The sequence below is a fragment of the Callorhinus ursinus genome, unplaced genomic scaffold (assembly GCF_003265705.2).
Source record: "Callorhinus ursinus isolate GAN/ISIS: 27379988/994484 unplaced genomic scaffold, GSC_fseal_2.0 scaffold18, whole genome shotgun sequence".
Classification (NCBI taxonomy): Eukaryota; Metazoa; Chordata; class Mammalia; order Carnivora; family Otariidae; genus Callorhinus; species Callorhinus ursinus.
This window is the reverse complement of record NW_027397080.1, coordinates 19,171,335-19,191,257: the sequence shown is the minus strand read 5'-3', so window position 1 is coordinate 19,191,257 and position 19,923 is coordinate 19,171,335. Positions and strand designations below refer to the sequence as shown.

The following is a 19,923-nucleotide window of genomic DNA, read 5'->3' as shown; positions in this document are numbered from 1 at the left end:
TTCTTTCAAGGGAACTTCCCTGAGGCGGGGCTGCAGAGCATGCAGCAAGGTTGGGTGTGGGAGCGATGGCCAATGATGTGAGCTTGGGTGGGGACGAGGAGGAAGCCCCAGGCTTGCCCTGTTCTCTGCTCAGGCCTCCCACTGCACGATCAGGGCCAGGCCTCTGAACAGAGAGTCAAGTTCTGTGGGCTGCTCCAGGTCTGAGGCCTGAGAGGCTGGGCTCAGGGCCTCCATCTCAGACATGGAACCCTCATCCCTGGGACACACGAGGGACTCCAAGAGGCCCCAGGGATTTGGTTCTTGGTCTGTGGGGGAACATGAGAGGGAAGGAGTGTGCAAAGGGAGGGATACCGGGTGGCCCTTGATCTGGACAGAAGAGAGGAGGGGGAGCTGACCCTTTAGGTACGATGGTGTCCCTGCTTCCCCTCTGTGTAGCACACTGGGGTCAGGTACTCTGTCCGTGTGAACTCCCAGATGCTGCTGGAAGAAATGTGCTTCTTGGGGGTCCTCCATATTCAAGGATGTCACCCCTTGCAGAGAAAGGCCATCTGGGATACAGGTTCCAGCTGGTGCCTTTTTCTGGAGCTGACCTTTAGTCCTGAGGTGTTTGGGACTGGAGAGTGTCACAGGTGGGGAGTCTTTGCCAGAGCCTTCCCCACAGGTCCCATAGGAAGGCCAGCAGTCTGGAGTGGTCTGAGGGGCATAGGAGGAAGGCTGGACCTCAGACATGGCCTGTGCAGTGTAGAATGGAGGTTTAGCTTCGGGGGTTACCTGAGGTGGATAGGAGGGGGGCCTGACTTCGGGGGCAGCCTGGGGTGTGTAGGACAGTGGAGAGAGTGTCTGGTGAGGTGGCACTCCAGAGGGCCGGAGGATGGAGATGTCTGGCTGCCCGAGATAGGCGATCTCAGATAGGCTGTGCAGTGGTGGGGCTTCCGGGGGCTCCCTGGGCCCGGAGACCTTGACTTGGGAGTACTGGACGGGCTGGGCCAGACTGCTGGGGCTGCTCAGGTCAAAGACGGGGATCAGCACGTGCTCCTGGATGAACCTCAGAGGCTGGAAGGTCAGTACTCGCTGGACATTCTGTGCAGGGACAGCAACAGTCCACCCGTTAGAGCATGTTCTAAGCCCCCTGAGGGGGCCGTGGATGGTTGGGGTCCTCCATGGGGAGGTGCACGGGATGGGGTAGACCACTTAGGGGACTTTTCAAAATGCACATGCCGCACATCCCCTTGGCTTTCCCAGAGATTCCTCTAAGTGCTGGGCCTCCCTGAAGGGACAGGGCTCCCAGCCCTTTAGGTGAGAGCCACTTCTAAAATCTGGGTTATCCCCAGGAGAGAGATGTAGCCTGTGGCTTCTCTAGAAGGTAGATAATCCAGGAAGTAGATAACTCAGATTGGAGGTTGCCTTGGGGTACATTCTCGAGGTGGTGGCCCACACTGCTCCTCACTCACTTAAGAGCCTGACGGAGGGAGCCAGGTGTGAAAGGAGAGGGGATAAGGGGAAGCCGGGAGAGTTTTATAGGAAATGGTTCATGCGGGCTTTGACGTTGAGCGAAATGCCCTCAGACCCCCCCTGTCCCTCACATAGTAAACAAGAGCCAGCTCCTAGAGCCCCAGACTGGTCAGATCAGGCCCCTGCAGCAGCAGACCCTGCTACTTTAGCACAGAGCCAGGGCTGGCCGCCATATTAGGGCTGCCAGTGGGACTTGGGAGGTTTATACGGGGCTTAGAGGACCTGGCAACACTGGCCCGCGTTCCCAGGCGGCAGTACTTGGCTGCCCATATTGACAGGGTGTGAGCCCCAGGGCTCCCCACAGTGCCCACCCCTCCTCGGCCCCTCGCAAAGGCCTGTGCTCTCAGGTCCTATGTTACCTGCCTGGACATGGATGCTTTCAAGTTGCGTGGGTTTCTATTCCAAGCCCACTATTCCCAGTCACCTACCCTTCTCCGATACACCCTGCTGGGCCCTGTCTTTGTAAGACTTCAGGTTGGAGAGCAGAAACGAGGCCTAATTTTCTGCACTGTGTGCTTATCCCTGCCCTTCAGGGAGAGCCAGGGATCCCTGGGCCCATATCCCCTGCTGCTTTGGGGTTCTTCCCCCATCACCCCTGGACCTCTCTCTCCTGCCCCACGTGCAACTGCTCACCAGGGAGTTGGGAGGCGGCGGCGGCTTGGTGACGTATCTGTAGCTGAGGTAGCAGAGCCCGGCGACGAGGAAGCCCATGGAGAACAGGAAGGCACCTGAGAAGGAGTATGTCCACGTCCGATCTAGGGGAGCACAGGGGCCAGAGCAGGGATCTCTGAGGCTGGGATCTGGTCTGGGCCCGATCCCATGTGGATGCTGTGGGCTGGGTGCTTTTCCTCCTGGCCCTCTCGGGCCGGGCTTGGGAAGGCCTCTCCTGCCCCCAGCATGTGAGGGACTGGGTCAGGAGCACAAGTAGAGGGTCGCATACTAGATGGCTAAATTTCCAGAATTTACAAATCATATTCCTACACTCAGTAACATACGTTGTATGTTCCTGCCCTGACAAATATACTTTTCATCACAACCTGGAAGGCCAGGTTTGAGTTTTGAATTCTTGGGACTCCTTGGGGTCCCATGCTGACATGTGGAGGGGCAGGGAGAGCCTGCCACGGTGCCCTGGCCCACCGCAGCTCCATCCCTCTCTGCCCACCATGCACATGGATGTGGACTCCCCAGCCCACATGGCCAAGCTCATCCATGCCCCTCAACACATAGCTTCCTACTGGCCACCCTTTGGGCTGAGGCTCTGCACATCAACAGAGGATCTCCTCTCTGGAGAAAGGATGCAAGGGACAGATCCGTTAGACTGGACACAGGCTCAGGGCATTTGTACAGGGCATTTCAGGGTCCCAGGTACACAGAGTGTGGGCTAGAAGGGAGGTCACAGGCTCTAGGGGGACCTGTACATTTGGACCTACAGACTCTTCTTCATCTTGTGGGGAAGGCCGTGGCCAGAGCAAGGCCAGAGCAGAGCCTTCTAAACAGGCCTCTCTTGCCCTCCCTGGCAGGGGGCTCTGGCTGGAGGCAGAGGGAGGGAGGTGGCAATGGGAGGGGCCTGCCCCCCTACAAAGGTAACAAGCTGGGTGTTAGGAAGACCTTGCTTGGGATGGAGCCTGTGCGGCACCACCCTTGCTAAAGGGGAAGCAGAAGGACGACTAAAGGCTTTAGTGTGGAGCCCTCTCCCTGTGGTCCCGCACCCTCGGGATGGGCGCAGCCAGTTCTTGGCATGACATACTTCCTGTCACCAGCCCCAGAGGGACTGGGGGCAGGGGGGCAGGTTAAGGAAGCCGTAGTTGGAATTTTTTGCTAAAACGGGCGATTTGTGTTCTCCAGGGGTTTTGACTCTCCAGGCCACCCTCCTTCCGTTCCCCCAGGTGCCTTCAGCGTGGGGTGCTGATCACCGGCTGCCAGGGACCTTGGCAATCGCTGTGAACCCCGGGAATCTCTAGAGCCTCCACTTCCGGTCCGTGAGTCTTGGGCCTCCCTGGGTCAGCTTCCCACTTCAGTGATGCCCTGTCCCCCATCACGTGATAGTCCCGTTGCTGCTTCAGGGAGAAGACAGGACCAGAAGGCCTACTGGTGGGGGAACACCACCGCTCCTCTGGCAGGGTAGGACGGGGACTTGGAACATTCCCATGTGCCATTTCACGCATGGGAAGGCAGGAGGAAGTAATGGAAAGCACCCCGGAATGTGGGCTGTTAGGGGTCTGGCTCGGCCGCCAGCACGCTGAGAAGCCTTCTCTCTGCTGCACGACTGTCTCTGGGCTACTCCGTACTGAGAACAGTGGCCAGCAGTTATTAAGCTCCTACTGTTTGCCCTGTGTGGCGTGATTTACCTCTGATATTGCACCAAACAGAGAGGGCCAGAGATGCTTCCTTCTCAGGAATAATGAAGCTGGGTGTCAGAGAGGCTAAGTGCCTTGACCAAGGTCACACAGCTACTCAGTGGGAAACAGGCTTGTCATGGACACCTACAAAGCTCTCCTCACAGGCACTGCACAAAGATGCCTTTGCTTCCTTATCTGTAAAAATTGGAAATGGGGTGAGAGTCCTTTCCAATATCAAGATACTGGGATGTTGCTCTGTGACCCTCCCAGACATCCCGAGAGGTAAAGTGGGAATTCTGGACTCCAGGGATAAGAAGAGACCACAGGATATGCGGTCAAGGGCAGGATCTATCACTCTGAAATGGAAATAAGAGGAATAAATGTGCAATAGAGAGGCCTAGCTGTAAACAAAATTGCAAGGTGCTGGCTTCAAGACCAGATGAACGAACTAGGTTCACGGACCAGCTGTGTGGTTACTGGCGAGCTCTTTAGCCTCTCTGAGCCAGAGTTCAGAGTTCTTCCTCTGTCAGATGTGGATGAAACTACCCAACCTGCAAGGTTGTTATAAAAATTCAGTGGGATAATATACGTAGAGCATTTAACACAGTGCGTGGCAATGGAGTACTTAATAAACGGTAGGAATTGTTATTCATATACTTTATTTTTAAGGATGAGGTGCCTTCTATATGTCAGCAAGAACTAGCCAATAAGAAGTGTGATTATGTAAAAGCAGCTACAGTCTTCGGGGAAAAGAAAGGTATCACATCGTGAGCTAGATCACGTAAGGACAAGCCAACAAAAGGATAAGGCTAGAGTGGTCTGCATGTTGTCAGAAAGCGGGGATGGGGGGCAGGGGGGCCGGCAATGGGCGAGATCTGTCCAGCCCGTCCAGGGGAGAGGGTCACAAATCATATACACGCTCCCAGTGTGGTGCCATTAAGGCGGATTCCTTTTCCAGTTCTGCTCTCGCCAGGTTCTATTCTGGTCTCCCTAGGGGCGCTGTCCCCAGGAAGGGCATGCTGCTCTACCAGGCACCTCTTCCCCTGAAAATGAATGCACTGGGACTCGGCTGGAGAAATCAGTCTCTTGTGGGTTCTTGGGGCGACTGGTGAGTTGAGTTTCTGAACAACACCGAGGACCAGAACCTATGCGATGATGATTCTACCAAGGTGCAGTTTACCCTCAGGCCCAGCCTCTAGGGGCCACCTCGCCTCTGTTCATCAAAACAGAAATCACCCACTGACATCATTACCCTGAAGCTGATGACTAAGGAGGAGACTCTTTTTTCCGACCCACTACTATCACTTTCATCTTCTAAACTTGCAGCTCTGAGCATTACAACATTTCTATCTCTGTGAACATGAACACTAATAAAAATATGATGCTTAACATGAGAGTCGAGTTTCAGTGTGCTAGAGGAAGGGAGCATGAGGCACCATCTCCCTGGGCCGCTGACTCAAAACGATTTCTATAATAGCGCCACGTTGAGAACACGGGCTCCTGAATTCAGCCTAGTTCTATCCTTCGCCACCTGCGTGCCCTTGTGCAAGTTACTTAACCACCCTGAATCTCGGTTCCCTCAGTAAAACAAAGCGATAATCGCACCTGTCTTGTAGATGGCTCATGAGGATTGTGCTTAGTGGTGCCTGGTCGCTGGTTAGGACTGCAGAAATGCTAGTTCTCGGGGCACCTGGGGGGGCTCTGTCAGTTAAGCGCCTGCCTTAGGCTTGGGTCATGATCTCAGGTTCCTGGGATCGAGCCCCACATCGGGCTCTCTGTTAGGTGGCAAGTCTGCTTCTCCCTCTCCCTCTGTGCTCTCTCTGTCTCTCTCTCAAATAAATAAATAAAATCTTAAAAAAAAAAAAAACCACCAAAAAGAAATGCTAGTTCTCATCACTGCTACTATTCTTTGACTTTGGAAGATACTGAGGGAAACTTTTATCTTCTCTGCTTTCCCTTCTGCAGATTATTTCCCAGGATATCTCCCCTGGGTTAATAAAGCGAATTTGCTTTGCTAGGGTAGGCAGGAAGCTGGCCAGGGAGAGGAAACCCAGCAGGCTGGAGTGGGGGTATTAAACGTGTTTAATGATAACCCATCAGCTAACTCAATGATGGATTAACTAAGGCGACTTTGGTAACACACTAAGAATCCTGCAGTTGTGTGAGCAACACCAAACCTCACCTCGGTTACAGGGAAGAGAGCACAGAGCCGAAATTTGAATTCAGGAGTCCCGCCTCCCTCGGGTTTCCGCTGAACTTACCTGGCAGCGTCTTCACTCGGCACACGTAGGGGGCGCTCTCTTTGGACCAGGTTGGAACAAAAATCATGATGGTCCCAAGGAACTCTGTGTCAGGGGTCAGGCCAATGAACTCGTAGTCTCTCTGCTTCCCTCCAAGGTGCTGAATTTGACAGAGAACCCAGAGTGACTCCTCTTAGGCACCAGTCGCCACATGGAGCCCAAGCAAGCCTGGGCACGCCTCTGCCTGGGTGGCAACACTCAGTACAATGGTACCCCCAGCTACCCAAATCAAAAAATTGGTGGGTCAGTCCATAATGCTCTGTTCCTGTTCCCCTACCCTCTGCGCCCTCACCACCATCACCTCCAGCACCATCACCATCACTACCACACTAGCACCTTCCCCACCATCACCGCCATATCACTCCCACCTCCAACACCTTCCCCCCGGCACCACCAGCACCACCATCATCACCACCACCATCATCATTAGCCCTCCTTCTGGTTTTTCTCCTCCTCCTTCTTTATCCAACATCAAAAACCCTTGACTATCCATCGCTCTCTGGCCTTCCTCATCACTTCTGCCTTAACTAGGCCTCAACACCTTGAGCATGGACCCTTGAAGTGGCTTCCTTATTGGTCACTTGTCTCTGGTTTTGTCCCTGTCCACCTCCATATTCATCCTGGTGCCCAAGTGATATTTCTAAAAGATCAGTATAATTCCAATGCTCCCCTATTTAAATCTTTTGCTGGCTCGGCCCATATCACGGGATAAAACCCCGGTCCCTGCCTCCCTGTCCACTTACCTCTCTCTACAGACCACCTGGCGCTTTGGGCTCCCCCAGTGCCGAACACGGGCTCCTCCTACCACAGCAAGACCTTGTTCCTTTGCAGTTGCTGATCCTTCTGCTGGAGCTCCTTTTTAAACTCTTGCTTCTGGTGTGTCTCTAACCTCCTTACTCTCTCACTAAGTGATCTTATCTGGACCCACGGCTCCTGAGATCACCAATGTGTAGGAAACTCCCAAACTTAGCAAGAGCTGTCTGGGGCGCCTGGGTGGCTCAGTCGTTAAGCGTCTGCCTTCGGCTCGGGTCATGGTCCCGGGGTCCTGGGATCGAGCCCCGCATCGGGCGCCCTGCTCGGCGGGAAGCCTGCTTCTCCCTCTCCCACTCCCCCTGCTTGTGTTCCCTCTCTCGCTGTGTCTCTGTCAGATAAATAAATAAAACCTTTAAAAAAAAAAAAAAAACCTTAGCAAGAGCTGTCAAGTTGGATGTGCACTTCCAGCTCGCTGTTGGACGGCACCTCGTGGGCATGTCTGACTCAGCATGTCCAAACGTGCTGATCTCTTCTACAAGTCTGGGTCCCGCCCCCTCCCAAGCCCCAAACCTGCACATGTGTGTGATTCCCTAGCTCTGTTCATAGTGTCTTTCTTTCTTTCTTTTTTTTAAGATTTTATTTATTTATTTGACAGAGACACAGCGAGAGAGGGAACACAAGCAGGGGGAGTGGGAGAGGGACAAGCAGGCTTCCCGCTGAGCGGGGAGCCCAGTGCGGGGCCTGATCTCAGGACCCTGGGATCATGACCTGAGCCGAAGGCAGACGCTTAACGACTGAGCCACCCAGGTGCCCCTCATAGTGTCTTTCTTGTTCTAGGATTCAAGACCCAGAGCTTGAAGCCATTTTTGACAAAGCCCCTCTCATATCCCTTGTTTCTAATTGGCCTTAAGGACCCATAAACCTTCCTTTAAAGGGCCAGAAGCTGTGTTCTTGGGTGTTCAAAAACTAAGAATTTTCTTCTTTAGTTCTTTGCATTTCAGCTACGTCTTCCCTTTCCAGGTACATGGAAGCCAGAGTTTAGGGTTATTTTTATTTTTCGAGGGGGGGTGTAAGTGGGTGAAGAAGTACATAAACAGATTTTGCAACTTATTGTTTTGTGTAACTCATACGGTTGAAGGTGCACACATTAAAGATCGTGTGACACAAGCCTAGCAGAGTTGCCATGTCCCAAGATTCCTCTTTCCCCAGATGTTTTACTGCCTCCGGCCTGTTTCAGGCCCAGTGATTTCCAGCCCCTACCATTGCAGTAGGCCCTAACGTTCTACCCTGATCTCTCTTTCATTTTCACATTTGGTCTCTCTTCTTTTTGCTCCCAGTAATTTATAGCTTCTTTGGACCAATCCTCCCTGAAGCAACAACTATAAATTCTGGCCAAACCACCTGTTGGCATTGGAGAGCAAGCAAAAACAGGCAGATACTGGAGAAAGGAAACAGGGAAAGTCACTGGGTGAATTTCTCATCTTTTAAAATGTTGTTAGCTTAAAAGCAGGCTTTCACCTTGTGGGATGGTTTAAACCTAAATAGAAACCTTGTCATCTTACTGGTTTGAATAATAAGAAGACAGAGCTCCGGGCAATCCTAACAGCTAGAAAGTGAGGGGGAGAGACGGCCGATAGGAGAGAGCCACAGAGAGGGAGGCCCGAGTTCTGAGTATAAACTTGGCACAAATCCCTGCCTGGCCCCTAAAGTGAGTAGGGCAAACTCCAAGCAGCCCAGGTAAAGGTGAAAGAATGGGACTAAGATTTTGGAGTTTGAAGTTCAGCCAAATTACCTGTCTGCTAAAACAAAACAAAACAAAACTCTTTGGAGGAATAGAACAGAATCCAGATTCCCTCCACGATACCATTCGCAACATCTAGGATACATTCCAAAATTGTTAGACGTGCAAAGTAAGAGGAAGCGTGATCCAGATTCAGGAGAGAAGACAATCAATGGCGGCCTACTCTAAGATGACCAAAGTACTGGAATTAGCAGACAATGATTTCTCTCGCTCTCCCTCTTTTTTAAGGTTTTATTTATTTATTTATTTGAGAGAGAGTGAAATTGAGAGAGCACAAGCAGGGGGAGTGGCAGAGGGGGAGGGAGAAGCAGGGAGCTCAGCAGGGAGCCCGATGAGGCGCTTGATCCCGGGACCCTGAGATCATGACCTGCCTAAAGGCAGAGGCTTAACTGCTTAACTGACTGAGCCACTCGGGCACCCCCAGACAACGATTTTCAAGCAGCTAGTATAAATATGCTCAAGGAAGCAAAAGAAAATGTGCTCATAACGAATGACTAGGAGATCTCACTGGGATGTAGAAACCATGAAAACTGGAAACTTTAGAACTGAAAAATATATTATCTGAAATAAAAATCCTACTTGAATGGGCTTAGTAGCAGATTGGAGTTGAGGGAAGAGTCAGAGAACTTGAAAACAGATTAATAGCATAAGGAGAATAGTGGTGATGGCCACACAACTTTTTGCACGTACTAAAAACCGTGGAGCTCTACACTTTAAAAGGGAGGATTTTATGGTATGTGAATTATATCTCAGAAAAAGGGCAGAGATGTCAGAAGGCTGTCTTCAAGAGATGCCCTTTAAATATAAGACACAATTAGAGTGACAATAAATGCAGGTAAGACGATATGCCAGGAAGGGACGCCTGGGTGGCTCAGGTGGTTAAGCGTCTGCCTTCGGCTCAGGTCATGATCCCAGGGTCCTGGGATCAAGTCCCATGTCCGTCGGTGCCCTGCTCAGCGGGAAGTCTGCTTCTCCCTCTCCCTCTGCCCCGCACCCCCGCTTGTGCTCTCTCTCCCTCTCATGTGCGTGCACTCTCTCGCAAATAAATAAATAAATAAATAAATAAATATAGTCTTAAAAAAAAAAAAAAAGACATACCAGGCAGACTGTAAGTGTGAGAAGGCTGGAGTGGCTCTATGAATAACAGGTGAAGTAGACTTCAATACAAAGAATAATACTAGAGGAAAAAAAATCATTTCATAACGATGAAAGGGTCAATTTATCAGGAGGCTGTAACAGTCAGAAATGTGTATGTGTTTGAGAACAGAAGCAAATCTGCACAGAATTAGAGGGGAAAAGAGACAAATCCACAGTCCTAGTTGGAGATTTTAATACTCTCAGCAATGAAAAGAATGATAATTCTTCCCCAAATCAGGAAAGACACTGAAGATCTGAGTCACATGATTAGCCACCTTTATCGAATGGGTATTTATAGAGCGCTCTGCCAAACAACTGTAAGACACACATTCTTTTCAGTGCACGTGGAACACTCACCAAGACCGGCCATATGCTGCGCCATAAATGTAGAAGAACTGCAATCGTGCAGAGTGTGTTCTCTGACCACAAACTGATATAACTTGTAAATAAGATATTCACTAAAGCCCAAATATTTACTAATAGATAGTGTGAAAAGGACTTGCCCTGCTCAGTAATTTCTAATTGCTCCCCTGACTACAGAGATAAATAGACCTTCCTCTGTCCACCACCCCAGACCTCTACCTCCCAGCCTGTCTGCCCAGGCTTCCTCCCTTGCCTCCCCTACATCAGCGGGTCTCAAACGTCAGGGTGGGTAAGAGGCACTCCAGTTGCTGACTAAACACTCAGACCCTAGAGGTGCCACTGCAGAATTGCATTGAGTAGATCAGAAGAAGGCCCAGGCACCTGCATTTTAAATAAATACTGCAGGAGATTTTGATGCCATTGGTTTGGGGCCATGTTTTGAGAAACTGCTCTGCATGAGAAACTGGTCTGCATGTCTCCATGCTCCAGCCAAACTGGGCGATTTTGTGCTTTCCAGGAAGGTTTTAAGTTTTCCTGCTTTTCTCTCTGATCATGGTGGGGCAGTCTAGGCCAGGGAGGGAAAAATGTGGGCTGTGAACAGAGCTGGATCTGAATCTTGACTATGCTGTCATTTGCTGAACAATCTTGAGTTAGTGCCTTAACCTCTCTGAGCCTCTGTTTTCTCATTCAGAAGACGGAGATGGTAGCCCCCACCTCACAGGGTTATGGTAAGGCATAAATGATATAATAGGCGTGTATTACTTGACATGCCTTAGAAGTTGGTATTGACACCAGACCGTTTTCTGATCTGGAAGTTTTTCCAGAACTCTTTGAGCTGCCATCTCCCCTCCCACCTCCCTGCCCCTACTCCACCCCACACAATACCCTTATTTTCCTCTATCTATAGCTATTTGAATTCTTGTTTTAGCTCCTTCCCCATCCACTAGATTATAAACATCTTGGGTGTGGGAATAGTCATTCAATGTAATTACGGACCCGAGGCATATGCTGGGGAGAAAACACATATTTCCTGGATACAAAAGAAATACCTTGTATAACATTTGACCATTTATGCCCTTGCCTTCTACCTTTCATGGTTAGTGACCTTAAGACAGTGCCTGTATCCAGTTCCTGCAAATGGTGAAGAACCAGCAAAAAGAACTGTAGCAGCAGAAATAGATTTCAGCCTTTTCCCAAGTGGACATCTGAAGATGTTAGTAGAGGTTGCTCTCCAGGATATTATAAGGTATTAGGCAAACAGGCTCTTGTCTGTGTGATCTACAAGAGGGAGGGCTGTGTTTTGGAAAATGCTAATTTACATAAAACATCTCCTTTCTGCTTGAAGCAATGCAGATATAATCGATGGGGAAATGAGTTTCCCAGGCAGGGAAGGACCAGAGAGGCACATATATTTACCATTTGGTAGGTGTGGTTGACCTGGAGCTCTAAGCGGTAGAATAGGTCAGGGAAGACATCCTCCAGGGTAAGCCGGTGGCCATCCCCTGCACGGACAGGCGTGGAGGTGGGATGGACGATCATCTGGATGGATCTCACCTTGGGGATACAGGTCACATCGGGTGGTTTGATGGTAGCTGGAAAAGGGAGAGAGAAAAGCAAAAAGAAGAGACCGGAATCAGCCAGCAGTGTCTGAGGTTGCCCCAGACCAGGGGATATGACTGACTGCCTCCCCTCTCGTCCCACCCCAACCCCAACTATGCTTCTGAAAACAGTAGCTAAACAAACAGGTGAAAAGAGAAAAGTGCTTCAAGCAACTGGTGTTTGGGTTTAAGGCCGGCAAAGGGGTGCCCAAGGGAGAGTGGGCAGAACCCAGGGAGAGGGGCACTGGCCTCCTAGATAAACGGTGCCCTTGTCCCTGCCTCCACAATCCCCACCTTGAGTCCACCCAGAGCTCCCTTTTTCCTGGTCTATTGGCAATGACAGCTTTGGGGACTGAGGGTTCAGCTATATAAACTAAGTAATGTTCGCAGTGCCCCAAATTATTGATTTGGCCTCAAAGGCCAGGTCTGAGACTTCAGTCTGTCTCCAGATGTGACTTTCCGAATAACCAAATAACCTTTACTGGTTTAAGGACCCTTTTAGGAATTTGAGGAATGCTACGGATCTTCTCTCCCCCAAAATGTACATATACAAAAATTCTGCACTCAATTTCGGGGATTCATGAGCCCTACTCCCCCTGAAGCAAATTTATAAAAATCCCTCAAGGGTCCATTGACCTCCGAGATTGAAAACACTGGAGCTAGAAGAATGTTCACTTCGGTTTTGTTTATAAAATTGAAAAACTGAGTTAAAAGTCCTCAAAAAGGGAATTGGGGAAGTAAATTAAGACTACCTCCATAGAACAGATCATTTTGCAGCCATGAAATGTCATGCTGTGCAAAAGTACTTAATGGTGTGGGCAAATGTTCCTGAGGGCATTATATGAAAAGCAACCAGCCAACCAGGTCACAAAAGAGTAGAGACAGTTGCTAGTAACCATGGTTATGTTTAAGTGTTCAGGTTATTTTGGACTTCTTTTATTTTTCTTTGTGCATTTCTATATTTTCCAAGTTTTCTAGGATAAATATGTATTAATTGAATAAGCCAAGAAAAAAATAACTCATTTAATTTTATTTTTTCTTTTCTTGGAAAACCACGTGGCTGTGAAGTCCATTAGTGAACGTCACCACCTGCTCAGCTTGTGTGGGGAGTCTGGCAACTCATATTCATTCACTCAACAATTACGCAGTGGGCATCTCCTCCATGCCAGACCCTACGTGAGGGACCGAGAACGCGGGAGTCCACAAAGACAATGAACAGTTGACTGTGACAGAGAGTAGCAGATGGTGACATCATGAAATGAGGTCGTTAGGGCCGAGAGTGGGGACGCCCCCTTAGGAGGTGATGTGGAAGCCCAGACCAAGACTGGGGATTGGGAAAGAGTCAGGGCTGGAGTAGGGCACTGAGTTAGGAGCCCTTGGCTGGAGTCGAGAGGCCAGAGGAAGGTGAACTGACCTCGGGAGGCTGGGCTGGAGCTGGAGAAAGACGACCAGCTGCGCACGGGATGCTCTCTAGTTGGGGCGACCTTCCCTGAAAGCCTCATCTCGAACTGCCCCCTGCCCTTCCGGGCCTCCCCCCGCCCCTCCCCTGCAGCGAGGGGCGCCCACTCACTGTGTTGCAGTGAGCTGAACCGGTCGGTCATCTTGGTGGCTGACTGGCCTCCCGCACTGAGGGCAGTTACACGGGCGTAATAGAGCTCCGTGAGGTTGCCCGTCTCCGTGGTCAGGTTGCAGGATTTCCAGGTGATCCGCTGGCAGCCCTCCTTCGCCAGCCATTCTCTCTCTCCGTACCTGTAGGCATGGGAGGGGCCAGAGCACACCTTGAATGGTTGGGCCTGGCACCGGGCCTGTGGTTTATTAATAGTGATAATGATATCTAATATTTACTTAGCACATTCTGTGTCCCAAGCCCCTTATGTGGCTGATCTGTTAGTCCTCACAATGATCCCGTGAGGTTCAGACATGGTTCTCCTTCCTTTTCGAATAAGGAAGCTGAGGCTTAAAGAGGTAAAATTTGGGCAGGTGTTTGGAGCATGCATTTGGGGAGCCAGGATTTGAACCCAGCCAGTCTGAGTTCACATTCTGGGCCCATCGTTACCATAAGGCTTTGAGGCAGGCACTGTTATACCCATTTTACAGATGAGGGAACTGAGGCTCAGAGAGGGAAAGTGACTTGCCACGGGATGAAGTGGCAGGACCAGCAATGGAACCCAGGTTTGCAGACCCCTGAGCCCATGCCAACTTCTTCCTCTGTGCAGGAAGAGAGACGGGCAGGAACAGGGGCACGGGCTTGAGGGGGTGGGCACGACTCTTTGTTGACCTAGTCTCCCCAATAATAATAAAATGATTTTATTATCTGCCAGGCACAAGCACTCATGACTATCTTGTTTAATCTACCTAACAATCCTATGATGGAGGTACTCTTGCTGTCCTTACTTTATGGGTGGGGGCACTGAGGCTTGGCGAGATTACCCCATTGCCCCAGGTTATAAAGGCCAGAGATGGCAGGTAAGCCTGGGCAGTCTGACTCCAGAGCCTGCACTTTTAACCATTATTTTATCCTCCCTTTGCAAAAGAAACCACAAAGGAACAAAGCTCTGCCTGGCAGGGGGTGGTGTAGGCTGTGGCACATCAGACGGGGGGCGGGGTGTGGGGTGGGACGTGGGGACATATGATAGACGGGGGGTTTTCTTGGAAGGGCTGGTTTCAGAGCAGAGTCTGAAAAGGTCATGTGGAGGGGGAAGCCTACCTTTTATACTCGACGCTGTAGACCACGTCTGAGGCGCTGTCCGGCCCGCTGTCCCACGTCAGGATGTTTTCGAAGTTGCTGGACTGGAATTTTACGTGCTGAAGAAGATCCGAGGTGTCCTCAGCAATGTGAGCTGTGGGAAGTGGGAGCAGGGTGAGCAGATGGGCACGAGGATCCTGCCCCCAGCCCACCAACGAGCCGTCCGATGAAGAGGGCAGTACCAGCACCCACTCACCAGACACTGCAACTATCACTGTCCTCCTTCGCTTCTTTTTAAATTTGTTATTGAGCTATAATTTGCAGCCTGTAAAATTCACCATTTTAAAGCATGCAAATCAGGGGTTTCTGAGTATATTCACAAAGTTGTGAAACCATTACCACTCTCTAATTCCAGAGCATTGTCATCACACCAAAAAGGAACCCTGTGCCTGTTAAGAGTCCCTCTCCCTTCCTTCCTTCCCCCAGCCTGAAAGCAACCACTAAACTGCTTTCTGGCTCTATGGATCTTCCTATTCTGGACTTTTCATGTAAATACATCCTGCGTCCCCACGGCAGCGTGTTAGTGCTGCCTTTATTCCACGCCCCTGACGACACTTGTGACTGTCTCTCCTTCACTTCTGGACATACCTGAAGTGGGCGTCCTCACCCACGGGATATTGGAAAGATGCTCAACTACACGTTGGCTGTTCAACTAAAACATCAAAGAATAACTTTCCCGGAGTCAATAATTCCAGACAGGGCTGGAGAGGATGTTTGTGAGCTCCCGCCTCTTTGTTGGCTGAACCAGTCCCTGCCCGCCTGGCACGGGGAGGAAGGCAGAGCACAGACTTGCCCAGGGCAGGGGGTGGGGGCTGACGGATGCCACCTACGGGTAGGGCGACCCTGGGAAACCTGTTTTCATCTCTAAGGTGGGGATGATTTGACTTACCTAAAGGCAAAGACTAATGACAAGAGCGGCTGCTGACACCTGTGATATGTGTTTCAAGTGCCAGGCACTAGGCTAAGTCTCTTCACTAAACCCTTCTGACAACCTGAGGAGGCAGTTACTATCATTACCCCCGTTTTAGGGATAAGAGAAGCAGAGGCTCAGAGAGGTTTACCTGCCCAGTGTCTCGGTTAGTATGGGACAGAGCCTGCAGTACTCATCGCGGTGCCAGACTGGTCGTGGGGGAATATCATAGGGCAGGGAGGGGGCAGCGAAGACCAAAGCCCCAAGAAGAGCACCGGGGAGGGGCCACTCCCTCCGAAGCAATCTTGAACTACAAATGGAGCCTTTAGTTACAAAACTCTTCTCTCAGCCCTCCGACTTGGTCTGTGGAAAGGAAGACGGGTTGCAGGAAAATGGCGGCCAGAGCTGGCAGCTGGTTCTGAGCATGCTCAGAAGGGCCTGGTTTGCTGGGGTTGGAAATAAGCAGGTGTGGACCCATTTGCATCAAGGCCTTGGGGCCTTGTGTGCATATGTCTTTGACGTGTGTGTGCCTCGCTCCACCCCGGACATGGCCATGACCACCAACAGGCCCATGGTGTAAGGAAGTGGACAGTTATTTATTCCCCACTCCAAGTCCACATACAATATTTCTGCAAGAGGGGTCCATGGGCTTAGGAGGCACCTGTGGGGATGGGGAAGAGTATCTGGGTAGCCCAACCCTGCTGTGCATCCACCATCCATCCTAAGGCCACGTTCCTCTTTGAATCTGAGTTGGTCAGTCCCAACAGCTATAGAAATGTTGGTGTTCTGGGCTTCCTGGAGCTCCCAGAACAGGACCTAGGGGACTTGGGGGTTGGGGAGGACATGGCTTACTGCCTCTACAATGTGATGGCTATGCTACTGAGCCCTGAGGTGTGGCCCGCATCTTGATTTGAGTCTGGGCAGAATTGGGGTCTGATCTGGAGGGAGTGGTCCTGGATTCAGGGCTGGGTCTTAAGATGAGGGAGGGAGGACACCTGAGGTCAGAACCGAACGGTAGCTTCTGGTGGGTTGATAAATTTAGGGCAGGAGAGAGGGCGGGTGGGATTTGAGAGAAGGCCAGGGTCTATCTGGGGCTGGGCTTAACTACCGCTAAGTGGTGGGTTAGGGGCGGCATTGGGAAGGTTGCTGGTTGGAGTCAGTATCCTGGTGGGCTTGTTGTGGTGGGATAGCCTGGTGGCTGGGGCTGAGACATGCTCGGGAGGTAAGGAGCCCAGGCTGGGAGGAGGTTGGCACCATTTTCCAGGAGGGAACTGCAGTTGGCTTCCAGAAATGAAGTGGGTGGACCTTGGCTGGGCTCTTCTTTTAGGGGGCACTGAGGGCTAACAAGATCTCTCCCTTAGGACTCCTGGGTAGCTCTGTCGGTTAAGCATCTGACTCTTGATTTTGGCTCAGTTCATGATCTCAGGGTCCTGGGATCAAGCCCTGCATCGGGCTCTGTGCTCAGTACAGAATCCGCTTGGGATTCTCTTTCTCCCTCTGCCCCTCACCCCCCGCGCTTGAGCTCTCTCTCTATAATAAAAAAAATCTCTCCCTCTCCTGCCCTGATCATTCCTTCCCCTCCTTAAAGCTATCATGTATTCCTCAGCCTGCTTCGTTTCTGCACTTCCTGGGTGAAAGTCTACATTGTGAAATCCTGGGGACACATGTGTTGTCTAGAAACTGACCGACTGGTAGCCTCTATGAAAGGAAGTTTTCATATTTACTTGAAAAAAACAATTTTATGTCAACAAGTTGGGAAACAAACAAAAATAATCCAAAATATTCTAGAATCAGCCTAAGAATGCTGGGGCAGAGGAGACCTGGGGCCCAGAAAACCTTCTTGGCTCTTAACAACTCCTAAGGTTGTTTCCCCTTTGTCCCCATCTGCGAGGGTCAAGAGCCTCTAAGACTTCCAACCAGAATGGAGTCTTTGGGGGATGCAGCAAGTCCTCCTCACTCAACAAGGGCCCAGTGCGTTGGGAATGCCCAGCTTGATACCAGAGTTGAACAGACCGGAAGGGCCCAGGAGGCAGCTGGAAACACTGTGGATCCCACCTGCTGACACAGGGGACAGCAGCAGAGGGGGCTGGGAAGCCTCGGCCCTTTATTGGCTTCATCCTGCACTTGAGCTAGAAGGGGCCTTGCAGAGGCCATCCCTCCCCTCTCTTCAGTCTGGACTATGCTTTCAGTTCCTGAGAAAGTTCCCTGAATTTTATGAAACATCTCGGGAGCAGAGAACCAATCTGGGATCTCACATATCTGCCTGAAAGTTCTCTATAATGATAAATCAAGAAATCCACTTTATTGGATTTGGAAGCTATGCCCTTTAGTCCTGTTTTCAAAAGGGCCCTGATGTTTTAAGATCTTTTAATGCAGCAGACCTGGCCCTTCTGGGAGAAAACGCTCTTTCATTTTTTTAAATTTTTTATTTCAATTAGATTTAATTAACATACACTATATTATTAATTTCAGAGGCAGAATTTAGTGATTCAGTCGTTGCATATAACACCCAGTGCTCATTACTTCAAGTGCTCTCCTTAATGCCCATCACCCCATCCCCCACCCACTTACCCGCCAGCAACCCTCAGTTTGTTTCCTAGAGTTAATGCTCATTTATTTAATTATTTTTAAAGATTTTATTTATGTATTTGAGAGAGAGAGAGTGAGAGCGACACAAGCAGGGGGAGCGGCAGAAGGAATGGGAGAAGCAGGCTTCCCGCCGAGCAGTGTGCCCGACGCGGGGCTCCATCCCAGGACCCTGGGATCATGACCTGAGCCGAAGGCAGACACTTAACCGACAGAGCCACCCAGGCACCCCAATTAATGCTCTTTTAGATCTAGTGTGAGGGGTCAGAAGAGGCCCCCCTCAGGTGGTGGAGAGAAACAATGGCCGCACTCAAGGTTTGTCCGACTGTCCTTCTCCCCCCTCCCCTTGTTGGGCCAGTGCCAGCCAGAAGCAGAGGAAGGGATGGTACAACTATCAGAATTATTCGAGGGGTCCAAGGATGTCTGCCTCCCTCAAGCCAATTCTCCACCCACTGAGGTGAGGGCATCTGGTACCCCAGTTCAGACAGCTGGCTGCATCCCCGAGTCTTGAGGTTAGCTGAGTCTCCGGACGAAGCCAGGTCTGAGGGACCCTTTCATCCTCCCCAATACCCTGAAGTATTCCCCAATTCTCCAGGGAAACTTGTCACCCAGGGCAGCCCTGGTGGAGGAGAAACGGAAACTGGCCGTCCTGGGGCCATGTGTGTGTATGTATGCCTGTGCGCATGCCTGTGGAACCCTGATCAACCCTCCTGGGCCGGGGGGGGGGGGGGGGGGGGGCGGGGAGCGTGACCACAGGGCAATGGGCACTCACCTGCCAGAGATCCCGCGGCCAGGATGGTCAGTAGCGTCCTCATGGGGCCGGGCTCAGAGCCCTCTTCTGGCTTCGGCTCTGGGCTGAGCACAGATGGAGCCAGGGGCAGCTTTGCCGCCTCCGCAGCACTGGCTCCGCCAGGCCACAGGGGCGGGGAAAGGAGGGGAGGGTGGGGCCTGAGCAGGGGGAGCCAGGTGCAAAGGTGTCTGGTCTATGTGTGCTTGGGAATTCCAAGCCCTGGGCAGGATCCAAGGGAGTTCCCTCCCCAGTTGCTGAAAACAGTAACAGTGACAGGCCAGCTTGTTTATCTGGTCTGGTGGCTGATTCAACCGAAGGCTTCTTCAGTGCTTTATCAGGAAGCTGAGAGGCAAAAAAAAAGAGGGGGGGGTGCAAAAATTTGACATTGTGTTTCAAAAACCTGCAAGATGCCTGTGACTTTTGTCCCTGTGATTTTATTGTCAGGAATTTATCCTGAGAACACATCTGGAACAGACAGGGGCACAGAAAATACGTTCCAGAATGTTCCTTGTTAGCAAAGGAAAAGCTGTGACTCCCTGGCTTTGTTCTGGCAGAATATATAGGATGTTTGCTGCTCCTCCTTCTGCCTCATAGCAAAGCAGGTTCCCCATGTGGGATGACAACCTTGGGGATAGCTTTCCTTCTAGAGAGGCTGCTGGAACTTGAGCCTCTGGGGCCCGGGTCCTCCAAAAGGCTCGGAAAAGAAAACAGATCTCAAACTTCAGTGATTCTGCTGTGCTAGCAATGGGGGGCAAAATTCACGAATGGGTTTTTGGTTTGGGACAATGATAATTCACACTGCTCACCCGAGTGGCTAGTCTGCCATCTAGAGCTGTATCTGTAGGGATTAACGTGAAATTCATTGGGATGGGTATTTAGGAAATGATTTTCTCCTTGCTGGGCCTCAGGGAGGTTGAAGGGGCCTGGGCTCTGGTTAAGGTGGACATAATCAGAGATCTGTGTCCCTGGGAAGGGTTTGTCTGGCCCCGGCCACACAGCAGGAGGCTGAGGACCATGCAGGAGAACTGGATCCTAAACAGCCTCTGGAAGGCATCCAGAAGCCTATGGTTTTTGGATGTAGTAGGATG

General features: G+C 51.0%; 1 protein-coding gene across 2 annotated transcripts; it reads right to left on the bottom strand.

The window, feature by feature from the left end:
• On the bottom strand, positions 1 to 18,936 carry IL22RA1 (interleukin 22 receptor subunit alpha 1). 2 transcript variants are annotated; one of them, XM_025857160.2, is made up of 7 exons: positions 18,818 to 18,936; positions 14,511 to 14,643; positions 13,374 to 13,552; positions 11,622 to 11,797; positions 6,113 to 6,251; positions 2,146 to 2,267; positions 1 to 1,080 (listed from the first exon to the last, which is right to left on the bottom strand). In XM_025857160.2, exons 1-7 carry the CDS (start codon positions 18,858 to 18,860, stop codon positions 130 to 132), a joined length of 1,743 nt encoding a protein of 580 aa, XP_025712945.1. In that variant the 5' UTR covers positions 18,861 to 18,936; the 3' UTR covers positions 1 to 129. The 2 variants fall into 2 exon arrangements, with proteins under 2 accessions (XP_025712945.1, XP_073759710.1); XM_073903609.1 differs by having other exon boundaries at positions 2,146 to 2,240.
• Between the last annotated feature and the right edge of the window lie 987 nt (positions 18,937 to 19,923).